This window comes from Panthera onca, chromosome C2 (genome assembly GCF_046562875.1).
Source record: "Panthera onca isolate mPanOnc1 chromosome C2, mPanOnc1 haplotype 2, whole genome shotgun sequence".
Lineage (NCBI taxonomy): Eukaryota > Metazoa > Chordata > Mammalia > Carnivora > Felidae > Panthera > Panthera onca.
In genome coordinates, this window is record NC_138347.1 from 6208281 (window position 1) to 6221099 (window position 12819).

Genomic DNA, 12819 nt, shown 5'->3' on the forward strand with positions numbered 1-12819 from the left:
CCCCAATCCAGTCTTCCATAGCCTGCTTCCCTAGTGTCCTTCCTAACCACATTCCATCTGCTGGGAATGGGAGTCCAACACCTTTCCCAGAATCAGTAAGTAGGTAAAAATGCAAACCATCAGTACTCAGTCAACAGTTTTTGTTACAAGTGGCCCAATGCGTTTACACCACTGAGACTCTAGAAGGAGGCCAGCAACTCCCCCAGTCAGCTCCCCGTGCACCGGGGTCTCCCCTTACCTGGGTTCCCAGGTACAGTTTCAGAATTCCTTGACTAAGTAGCCCATCTGATCCCCCTTTATCTCTGCTTGGCCATTCTAGAACCACAGTCTCCCCTTCCCTCCCATACACCCCCCTGCCCCGCCCCTTATTCTGTGACCCCCTGACTGAGACCCCCTTTAGAATTAGATCACAGGCCTTGAAGCAGGTCACATTCCCATGACTGCATCAGAACTGGGTGGCCTTCCCTCCCCAAGGCCCCTTCTCTATCCTCAGCTCCTGTTGGCTTCCCACAAAATGCCCCCACCCCCTTACCTCTGTGTCCCTAGTAGGCAGTGCTATTGGTGGGTGTTTGCTGGGAATCCGTCATTACTCATGACCAAGGAATGAGGTCCCTTGTTCTACAGAGAACTTGAACCTAACCCAACCCTAACATCACAACTAAGATAACTGAAGCCTTGTCTAGCCTGTCCCTCCAGGCCTGGGTTCAGGGTCCCTCCCCCACTTCCTTTTAGCCCTCTGCCTTGACCACAGTCATTAACACTTCCTCCTGCTTCCTCCCTGGCTAAACCCTCAGCCCCGGGCTTCCGTGCTCACTTTTGTGTGCCCAGAAAGATTCCTGGCACCCGGGAGGAGCTCAGAAAAAGCTTGATGAACCGAATCCAGTGAAATGATGGTGAAAAAAAAAAAAAAAAAGACAAACACTCACATTCTTCTCTGGAGACTCAGCGAGGTTGCCCGAATCCTGATTGTCCTCTTTTTGTGCCTCATTTTCTCCACTTTCTTCAGCCTTCTCTGTTGCCTGGTCATAAAGCAAACCCATGGTATCACTAACCTTAGATAAGCTTTCAAGGGAAAACCAAGCCGCACATGCTTTGGTTTTCTTATTTGGATAATAAGTAAACACAGTATATAAACAAAGCAAACACAGACTTCCTATTTATCAGGTCACCTGGCTACTACAATTTAGGATCCGCAACCCCCAATATTGCTCACTGCACCTGCTGTTCTAAGTCAATAGACCTGATTCATATGCCTGGTAGAGTAACAGATTCACTAACGAGGAGCTATAATCCACCCATTTAAGGCTTATGAAGAGAACTCCAAAGGATTCAATGTTTAGGTAGAGTTGTTTTCTGTTGCTTGAGTAGAGGCAGGCTTTACAATTTTAGAGAGTAAAAAAGATGATAGAGGGTAAATAGATGATAGATAGATAGATAGATAGATAGAGACAGAAAATGAGTAAATGGATGGATGGATGGATGGACGGATGATGGATGATGATAACTGATAGATACATAGATAAATAGATATTCTATCTATGTAGAGGAGAATGACAGAAAAATGAGAACTATGTAGACATTCTGAGCAAGCTGGTCTGAGGGAAGATGGTTCAAGACCCCAACTCTTACCTCTGTGGCGCTCTGCACCTCTCCCACGACATCACCGTTGGGAAGGGAAGATGCTTCCTCGGATGATTTCGTCACCTGTGTCATATAAATCGAGACTGAGAATTTTCTTGAGGATAATAGCTTGCATTTTAACACCTTTTAACTATTCAAATTATGTTTGTCTTCAGCCCTCATTTTATCGTTACAACAACACTGTAGCCTGATAAGGAGCATGGTCATTACCATTCACACTCCAGAGAAAGAAAGTCAAGGCAGAAAGCGTTACATTGCAAGTTCGGGGTGGAGCTAGGTCTACACGTACTAATTTATGTTCTTTGAACTTATCCACAGTTCCCTGTCTTCTAAAAGTTATTTTTCTCATCACAATAAAAAAATTGTATAACTGTGTGAGGTAGGGGATGCCAACTAAACTTATTGAAGTAATCATTTCACAACATACACACACAGCAGATCCTTACGTTGTACACCTGAAACCAATACGATGTTACATGTAAATTATATCTCAATAAAATTGGGGGAGAAATCAGTTACTCTCATTACAAAGGCACTTAAACCATAGACACACCCTCCAGTAACAAGTTCCTATGATAATCAATACTAAACAGTGATACATACCTAAATCTATCCTAATACATATCTAGAGGCTATTTTTTTTTGGTTGGTTGCTATTTTTGTTTTATTTTTGTGTTTTTTAAAACAGACATGGGAACACAGGGTATAACTTGATTGTTTATTTTAATATATCATGGACATTTGTCCAGGTTAATTCAGATGGTTCTAACTTCGTATTTTTAGCATCTGCTGCATATTACATATATAATTTATCCAAATATTTCCCAGATGATGGTTGTTCAAAATGTTTACATATATTTGTGCTTCTACAAACAACACCATACTAAGCTGAACAGTGGGGTTTTTTTTTTAGATTTCCAAAATAAGAAATTGTAGCAATTCATATTCCATAGTAAATATATGAATGTCCTCTTTTCCTTTATCATGAAGATAGAGGCCATGAAGGCCAATGAAGATGACCTCTGTTTTTGACCTCTGCCAAAGTGTTAGGGAGAAAATGGAATTTCATTTTTGTTTTCATTTACAGTTTCCTAATTACTAGAAGAGAAAAGCATATTTTTCACAAGTTTTAGCCACTTACTTTTCCTGTTCAGATACTTGCCTTCATATGTTTTGCTCCTTTTTACTTGAGTTGTTTGTCTTGTCAATTTCTAGAGGTTCTTTAGATGATAGAAATATTAGCTCTTTGTCAGGTTACAACTTTTATTTTTAGTCTATAAAGTTTTACAAGTTTGGGGTTTTTTAATTCTTAGCCTTTTATAAAAAAATAAATTTATCTAATTTTTATTCTCTGAAATGCAGCACTATTATTTTACATGAGTTATTAACATTTGGAGGCCTAATCCATCTAGAATTTAATTTTGTATATAATGTAAATTAGGGCTCTGTTTTCATCCAGAAAAACAGCAAAATATGTCTGCATTATTTATATACCATCATTTTCCCATTTAACTAAGATGTTTTTGTCATTTGTTAAGTTTTATGTATATATTTGGATCTGTTAATACACAATTCTATGTATGAATATATAGGCATATCCATGAATGTATTTATCAGTTCCCATGCCAATATACTGCTTTTATCAGTGTAGCTTTTAAGATTCAGAAAGGCAAGGTGCTATACAAAGTCTTTGTAAAAATTTTCTTGGCTCTTCTCAGACATTTATTATTCCAATAAATTTTAAGGTCATTTTTCCTAGTGTCAAATTTTTTAAAAATAAGCTTTTGTTTAAAAGGGCACTACATATTTATTAGTTTAGAAATTTTTCAGTTCTTTTTGTAACGTCATCCTACCCAGAGACACTGTAGGGCTATTACTTTAGTAGCTGTGGGCGTCCTTCAGAGTAAAATTATGTTCTTTATAACATGAAGCCCTGTATGCTTCTTCATAAATTTATTCCTAAATCATTCACAGAGTTTTATCACCACTGTGAAGATTTGATTTTTACACTGTAACTTCCTATCCATTATTGTTGATATAAATGAAAACTCCTACTAATTTTTTTTAATGTTTAATGTTTTTAATGTTTTGAGAGAGAGAGAGAGAGACAGAACGTGAGCAGGGGAGGGACAGAGAGGGAGACACAGAATCTGAAGCAGGCTCCAGGCTCTGAGCTGTCAGCACAGAGCCCAACACAGGGCTCGAACCCACTATGAGATCATCACCAACTGAGCCATCCAGGTGCCCCTGGTTTTTCTTTTTATTGGTTCATACTGCCTACTTTTTAATTTTATTTTCCTGTTGTTACTTTTTTTTAGAGAGAGAGAGAAGGTGCACACACACACACACGAGAAAGGGAGGGGCAGAGAGAGGGAGAGAGAATCCCAAGCAGGTTCTGTGCAGTCGGTGCAGAGCCCGACTCAGGGCTCCATCTCACAAACTGAGATCATGAGCTGAGCCGAAATCAAAAGTCAGATGCATAGCTGACCAAGCCACCCAGGCACCCCTCCTGTTGTTAATTTTTAAATTGAATATTTATTTTACTAAGCTTTTACCTTGGTTTTGTAGAGTGTTTAAAGTTAACAATTTCACTCTGTACAGAGATCTGGCTCTATATTGGGGTTTGGGTATGAAATAATCTCTCTTGCTTATTACTTGATGATCTGTAATATCAGCACTAAATTTTTTTTGGATACGGAGTTATTTGAAATGGTATACTGTACGTTTATTTCTTAATTTTTTACAATATTTTTCTTTCAGATTGTGATTCTGTAGTTGGGATAAGAATGCAGTCTGTAAAGGGGCACCTGGGTGGCTCAGTCGGTTAAGTGTCCAACTTCAGCTCAGGTCATGACCTCACAGTTCATGAGTTTGAGCCCGGCGTCGGGCTCTGTATGGACAGCTCAGAGCCTGGAGCCTGCTTTGGATTCTGTGTCTCCCTCTCTCTCTGCCCCATCCCTCTCATGCTTTGTCTCTCTCTCTCTCTCAAAAGTAAATATTTAAAAAATTAAAAAATAAATAAATAAAATAAAAAGGGCTTTCCAAAAGCCATAAAAAAAAAAAGAACGTAGTCTGTAAAATCATCCCCTTTTGAAATTTACAAAGGTTTTCTTTGTGACCCGGTGTATGATAGCTATGGAAATGGTTTTAGTAAGCACAAGGGAAGAATATATTTTATTAATATCTATCTAACATACTGTTATTCGTGTGGATGTATTTCCTATACATATGTATTAAATGAAGTTTCTAATTATAGTTGTGTGCATGCTTAAAATAGTGTCTGATAAGTAACAAGTACAACATATTTATTGAAAGATATTTTTAACAAGTTTTCATTGTATTTCTAGGAGTTTTTGATTTATGTGCTTGACTGCTGTTTAGCATGATCCATAAAGATACATGACTACTATATTTTCTTCATAGATTTTTATCATTTTTCATATTATTTCAATTTTTTCTTTGAATGATTGTTTTATTATGCTCTTATATATAACATATGGCTCAATCTTTCTTAAAATCCAATTTCACTGTCAATCCCAATTCCATTATAGCCAAGTGATCTCCTTTTAAACCAACCCTCCAACAGATAAGGACTATAAATTCTGAGTTTAAAAAATAAAACAAAACAAAACAAAACAGGGGTGTCTGGCTGGCTCAGTCAGTAGAGCATGCAACTGTTGATCTCAAGGTCATGAGTTGAAGCCCCACGTTGGGTGCAGAGCCTACTTAAAACAAACAAACAAACAAACAAACAAACAGAACAAAAGGAAAAATAGGAAAATGAACCAAAGTAAGAAGATTCAAGAGGGAGTTGATACTTAACATGATAAAAATTATTTGCATGTTCATGTTCATAGCAGTATTATTCATAACAGCCAAGAGGTAGAAACAATCCAAATGTCCATCCGTGAATGAATGAATAAACAAACAGTGGTATATACGTCCAAGGGAGTATCATGAGGCCTTAAAAAGAAAAGTTATCCTGTCACGGGCCACAGCACCGAGCAACCCTGATCGCATGATGCTAAATGAAATAAGCCGCTCACAAAAAGACAAATGTTTTTGATTCGACTTATATGACATACCTAAAATAATCAAATTTGTAGAAACAGAAAGTGAAATGCTGGTGACCAGGGACTGGGGAGAGGAGGAAATTGGGAGTTGCAGGAGTATAAAGTTCTGCAAAGTGAAAAAGTTCTGGAGATCTTTTGCACAGCATTGTGAATCTACTTAACATTACGGAACTGTGCACTTAAAAATGGTTAAAGGGGTGCCTGGGTGGCTCAGTCTGTTAGGCGTCCGACTTCGGCTCAGGTCATGATCTCGCAGTTTGTGAGTTCGAGCCCTGCGTCGGGCTCTGTGCTGACAGCTCAGAGCCTGGAGCTTGCTTTGGATTCTGTGCCTCCTTCTCTCTCTCTGCCCCTTCCCCGCTTGTGCTCTGTCTCTCTCTATCAAAAATAAATAAATCTAAAAAAAAAATTTTTTTTAATTAAAAAAAAATGGTTAAAATGGTTTACAAAAATAGATGAGGGCCGACTGGGTGGCTCAGTCTGTTAAACAGTCAACTCTGGCTCAGGTCATGATCTCACGGTTTGTGAGTTCGAGCCTGCGTTGGGCTCTGTGCTGACAGGGAGGAGACTCCTTCTCTTCTCTGTGCCTCCCCCTGCTTGATCTCAATCTCTCTTTCAAAATAAATAAATAAAATTTTTAAAAAATAAAAAAGATGAGAATGACACTGACTGAGTTACTGTTTTCAGGGCTTTTAAGTCTGACAATAAGCAAATGTTACGGGGGAAATAAAACCACAACAAAAAAAACTCAGGATTTTTGGCCTGAAGAATCAGAAAGCAGAACTTGGGGCAACCACAGCTACCAGGAAATGAGGATAGAAGACGGGAGAGAGGGAGCCCCAAATTCTGTATCTAAACTCTGCAAAATCTCCAGGTGAGCCCCTAACCATGCATCCATGGGACTGATTTGGCTAAAATAAAAATAACTCAGCTGAGATCTGAACTGCTACTAGAAACATAGAGTTTGCAATCTGAGTCCCACAGATTAAGTGTATGCTGGAATAAAATCATCAACATTTTTCAGAGGAAAATGCACAACACAACATTCACAATGTCCCAGACACAATCCAAAATACTTGACATAAAAAGAACAAGGAAACTGTGACCCCTCCTCAAGAGAAAAAAAAACAGTAAGTGGAAACCCTCTGTGGAAGGACTCAGAGGTTGGAATTAGCAGACGAGGATGTCAAAGCAATCACTCTACCCGTGGGCAAAGAAGTAAAGGAAAACATGCTTGCAATGATAAGACGATTGAAAAGTGTTCATCGGCAGAGAAATGAAAATAATAAAAATCAAACGGGTGGAACATTTTGGAACTGAAAAAGGATAATGTCTGAAGTAAAAAGCTCACTAGAGTAGATGCAGAATGTAGAAGGAAGATGACAGAGGAAAAAATAAGTGAATATAAAAGATAAGATCAACAGAAATCATCTAATCTGGAGACACCTGGGTGGCTCAGTTGGTTGAGCATCTGAATCTTGACTTCAGCTCAGGTCATGATCCCAGGGTCGTGGGACTGAGCCCCAAGTTGGGCTTTGCACTGAGTGTGGAGCCTGCTTAAGATTCTCTCTCCCCCCACTTCTCCCCCTCCCCCGACTCACTCTAAAATGTAAATGAGGGGCGCCTGGGTGGCGCAGTCAGTTAAGCGTCCGACTTCAGCCAGGTCACGATCTCGCGGTCCGTGAGTTCGAGCCCCGTGTCAGGCTCTGGGCTGATGGCTCGGAGCCTGGAGCCTGTTTCCGATTCTGTGTCTCCCTCTCTCTCTGCCCCTCCCCAGTTCATGCTCTGTCTCTCTCTGTCCCAAAAATAAAATAAAAAACGTTGAAAAAAAAATAAAAAAAATAAAATAAAATGTAAATGAATGAATGAATGAATAAGGAAAGAAAGAAAGAAAGAAAGAAAGAGAAATCATCTAATTTGAAGATCAGAGAGAAACAGATATTTTAAAAATGAAAAAAGGGGGCGCCTGGGTGGCTCAGTCGGTTAAGTGTCCGACTTCGGCTCAGGTCATGATCTCACAGTTCGTGAGTTCGAGCCCCGCATCGGGCTCTGTGCTGACAGCTCAGAGCCTGGAGCCTGCTTCACATTCTGTGTCTCCCTCTCTCTCTGCCCCTTCCCTGCTCATGCTGTGTCTCTCTCTGTCTCAAAAATAAATAAACATTAAAAAAAAATGAAAAAAGCCTCAGGGAAGTATGGAATAATAACAAAAGTTTTCACATGTATGTAATTAGAGTTTCAGGAGGAAAAATGACAGCAAATGGGGCAGAAATAATATTTGAAAATATAATAGCTAAAATGTTCCTGAATTTGGTGAAAGACATATTTTTACAGAGTCCAGAATCTCAGCAAACCCCAATAAAGATAAGTACAAAGAAAATCATTTTTAGGCACATCATAATCAAATGGCTGAAAACCAATGAGAAACAGAAATCTTGAAAGCGACCAGAGAAAAATAACATATCACATACAGGGAACAAGGATTCAAAGAATCTGCAATCAGAAGTATAGAGACCAGAGGCAGCTGGGTGGCTCGGTCAGTTAAGCGTATGACTCTGGCTCAGGTAATAATCTCACCATTCATGGGTTCGAGCCCCACATCAAGCTCTGCACAAATGGTGTGTGCACTTGGGATGCTCCCTCCCTCTCTCTGTCCCTCCTTTGTTTGCACTCTCTCTCTCTCAAAATAAATAAACTTAAAAAAAAAAAAAGTAGAGACCACAAGACAAAAGCAAAAAACACATATAAACTGCTGAAAGAGGGGTGCTTGGGTGGCTCAGTCAGTTGAGCATCCGACTCCTGGTTTCAACTTGTCATGATCCTGCGGTTTGTGAGATTAGGTCCCACATCAGGCTCTGCACTGATAATGCAGAGCCTGCTTGGGATCCTCTCCCTCTCTCTGCTCCTCCCCTCAGTGCGCGCTCTCGCTCTCTCTCTCTCTCTCTCTCTCTCTCTCAAAGTGCTGAAAGAAAAAAACTGTCAACTAAGAATTCTACACTCATTAAAAACATTCTGCAAGAATGAAAGCCAAGGGGCACCTGGGCAGCTCAGTCAGTTAAGCGTCCGACTTCGGCTCAGGTCATGATCTCACAGTTTGTGAGTTCAAGCCCTGCGTCCAGCTCTGTGTTGACAGCTCGGAGTCTGGAGCCTGCTTTGGATTCCGTGTCTCCCTCCCTCTTTGCCCCTCCCCTGCTCGCACTCTGTCTCTCTCTCTCTCTCAAAAATAAATAAATATTTTTTTAATTAAAAAAAAAAAGAATGAAAGCCAAGACATCTTCAGTTAAAAAATAGAAAAGAAAAAAAGAAAGAAACACTAAGAGAGGGTGCCTGGGTGGCTCAGTCAGTTAAGCATCTGACTCTTGGTTTCAGTTTAGGTCATGATCTCACAGTTCATGGGATTGAGCCCCAAGTGGGGCTCTGTGCCAACAGCATGGAGCTTGCCTGTTTGGGATTCTCTTTCTCCCAATCTCTCTCTCTCTCTCTGCCCCTCCCTCGCTCACATGCACGCTCTTTCTCTCAAAGTAAATAAAGACACTTAAACACACACACACACACACACACACACACACACACACAGAAAACTCATTGCCAGCAAACATGCACTCTAGAACAATACACCAGGCTAAAGTACATTCTTGGGGCCGAAATGGCACCAGATGGAAACTTGACTCTTCAGGAAGAATAAAAAGCATCAGAAATTTTTTTTGAAAGTCTGGGTAAATAGAAAAGATTCTTCTTCCTCTTGCTTTCTTTAAAATACATAGGACTGTTTGATGCAAAAATTACAATATTACAGAGTTGATATACACACAAGTGTAATACACATGCTAAGACAGCATAAAGGATGAGGCTAGTAACTGCACATATAGGACTGCAATGCTTCCACATATTATAAAGTGTTACAATACTAACTCTAACTAAACTGTGAAATGCTAAGAATATACACTACAATCACTAGAGCAGTCAGCACGCAGTAGTTCAAAGACGTACGGCCAAAAATCCAACAGGTAAATTGGAAGGGAATTCTAAAATACACTCAAATAACCTGAAAGGAAGCAAAATGACATCAAACTAAGGAATGAAAGGGAACAAATAATAAAACTAATAATAATAATAATCTAAACAAAACCAATCCAATGATTCCTTAAAAATCAATGGACTAAGTGGTGCCACCACAGAGACTGTCAGAATGAATGAAAATGCACAAGCATCAATTCTACCTTGTCGACAAAGACACACCATAAAAATAAAAGCACAGGTAGGTTGAAAGTAAATGGATGGTAAGAGATACACCACGTGAACCGCAAGCAGAAGTCTGGAGTGGATTTAATACCATGATGAAAAAACAGAAAGACAAAGAGAGTTACCAGAGACTGAAGAAGGGACCTCTGAAGTTGATCAAAATGTCAATCCATTAGGAAGTCATAACACTCATCAGTATGAATGTGCCTAACCACCGAGTTATGAACGACACAAAGCATAAATTGGCAGGATTAAAGGGAGGAGCAGACAACTCACAATCGTAGTTGGAGATCTTTTTTTTTCTTTAATTAAATTCGAGTTAGTTAACATACAGTGTAGTCTTGGTTTCAGGAATAGAACCCAGTGGTTCATCACTTACATATGACACCCAGTGCTCATCCCAAGTGCCCTCCTTAATTCCCATCCCCCATCTAGCCCATCCCCCACCCACCTCCCCTCCAACAACCCTCAGGTTGTTCTCTGTATTTAAGAGTCTTTTATGGTTTGCCTCCCTCTCTGTTTTTATCTTATTTTTTTTTTCCTTCCCCCTATGTTCCTCTGTTGAGTTTCTCAAATTCCATCTATGAGTGAAATCATATGATACCTGTCTTTCTCTTGACTTACTTAGTATCTTAACACCCCTCTCTCATCAGCTGTGGAACAACTATGCAAGAATCCAAACTGACTTGTCTTTTTTCTTTTATTTTTCTTCTTTCGGGGGTGGAGGGAAAGGGGGTGGCAGGAAGTTTCAGCCTCTTCAAACTCATTGGAACAACTGATAGAGTGAATTCAATTCCTTCTGCCATATTAATTCACTCTTCATCTGTCTTTTCTACTCTATTCCTTTCATTACTTTCCTGGCTTAAGTTTCTTCATTCTGTCTTCCTCAGCTCTGCCCTCGACCTTGTTCATCTAACGGTTCTGAAGTGGTTTTTTTCACTGCTGCTTAGTTTCCTATCCATAAAACTTAAAGCTCCCTGTTAATTTATCACAATTATGTGATATAATGGACCCCCATCAAAATGGCTTACCTGCCTTCCTCCAATTAAAGCGACATTTGCAGAACACCTGCATTTCCTTTCTTTTCTCCATATTTCCACCCATTATAGATACTCCCCCGTAAGTCCATCTTTACATAGTCCCTTCCACAACTCCTGGATTCTTCTGAGATAGTTTAAATTTCCTGATGTCACTATCATCACAGTGTCTTCCCTTACAGAAGTGCCTCACAAACTAGTAGTTTGGCTTAACTGATCTTGGAGGTAGCCTGGATTCAAACAGCATTGACAGCTCTCCGGTGCTCCTGAAGGGCAGCCCTAACCCCGCCCCCTGGGGAGGAGCCGCTCCCGGCCCCGCCCCCAGCTCGCGCCCCGCCCCGCCCGGGGATCACTGCAGGGCTAAAGGCCGGGTGCAGCTGGGGCACAGGGTCCCCGCTTCCGGCCTGCTCCCCATCACTCCCCGATCTCCCCAACCCCAGGCTGAAATACACCTCCTGGGGGCCCCTCCCACCTGGGCAGGGCTCTGGGCCTTCGTTTCCCCCTTCACATCAGCCCTTTGCTCGCCACCGCCACCTTCGGGCGCGCCTCCCCGCTTCCCGGTCCGCAGACGGCTGCGCTCCGGGCTCCCGCGCTCAGGGGACCAGGGGCTCCAGCATCTTCACCTGGCGGGCCCTCCCGCGTGCCCTTCACAATTCCTTCTCTTCCATCGGGGCTTCTGTTCTTCCTGGAACCCCCGTGTGTTCGCAGGTCGGGCCTCCTGCGTCCGAATTCCAGACTCCTGGCTCCCACGCATGGTGTCTCCTTCACAGTTCTATTTCCTGCTCCGTGTATTTCCCCCTGCGGAGCCCCTGGACCACCATCGGGCCTCCCCTGCGTCCACGCTGTCGTTCACCTTGCAGTGTCAGGTCAGGAAGTCCCAGAACACGTGCTTGTGCCGCAGACTCGGGCCTCTCACGGCTCCCCGCCCCCGGAGGTTTCTCCGCGTCTCCTTCGGTGGAAGGCGCCCCAGTCACCTGGTCGCCTGCTCTTCCTCCCGCAGGTCACCGGGAAATGTCTCGCTGGCTGAGATATTGTTGCCGGGACTCAAAACTGCTTTCGATGGGAGCTCACCGATCATGCCAGAAAACGGGTATCAAAACTTTCATCACACATCATTTGGAGCCCAAAATGACACGATGCAGGTGCGTCATGTGTGTGTCGTTCATCAGTCGGGGGCGTGTCCCAAGAGCAAAGCCACCTTCCCAAAGAGGACGTGGCCTGACTTGGCCAGAGGGTCTGGAAGGCTCTTCTGAGCAATGTGGGTGTTGCTGTTGGGAGTGTTAGAGCCTCCCTGGGATACAGGATTCTGACGCCCAGCCGTCCCCCCCACTGCGGTGTATGAACAGTGCTCTAAGGTGGGCATGGCTGTCTTCCTCTCCACCAGCTAGAGGCAATCTAATTATATATATAAGTGGATGTTTGCTGTTGATAGCTTAGTAATATTCCCGTGCCTGAAATAATGAATCAGAGACACTGATTCCTAGTGCTTCTTTTCCTGACATTTGACAACGGTGGTATAGGTTATCAATCATAACTTCAGTAATTTGCTTTAAATCCTAACTTGATCAAATCTTTACTTCTTTCATTTCAATCTAGCATATCCTGGAACAGTAGTTTTCAATTGGGTATTCCCATCACCTACTCATATAGTTTTATTAATATATAGGTGTTTAGGATCCACTCCAGACCTACTGAATGTCCTTACTGAATATTATTGATATATTCCTACCATATATGGTAAGAATGTGCTTGGCATTCGTGGTATATTTCATGGCACATATGCTGGGTATATTCATGGTCTAGTATGTTTCGGGGTAATTGTGTTATATCAA

General features: G+C 41.7%; 1 protein-coding gene across 1 annotated transcript in view; it reads right to left on the bottom strand.

The window, feature by feature from the left end:
• SH3BGR (SH3 domain binding glutamate rich protein) overlaps positions 1-12819 on the bottom strand; it is a 57284-nt gene that overhangs the window by 15130 nt on the left and 29335 nt on the right. The window contains exons 4-5 of the mRNA XM_060640485.3: positions 1630-1704; positions 927-1019 (exon numbers count right to left, since the gene is read on the bottom strand). Of these exons, the coding sequence (XP_060496468.3) occupies positions 927-1019; positions 1630-1704 (168 nt within the window). The remainder of the gene's footprint in view (positions 1-926; positions 1020-1629; positions 1705-12819) is intronic.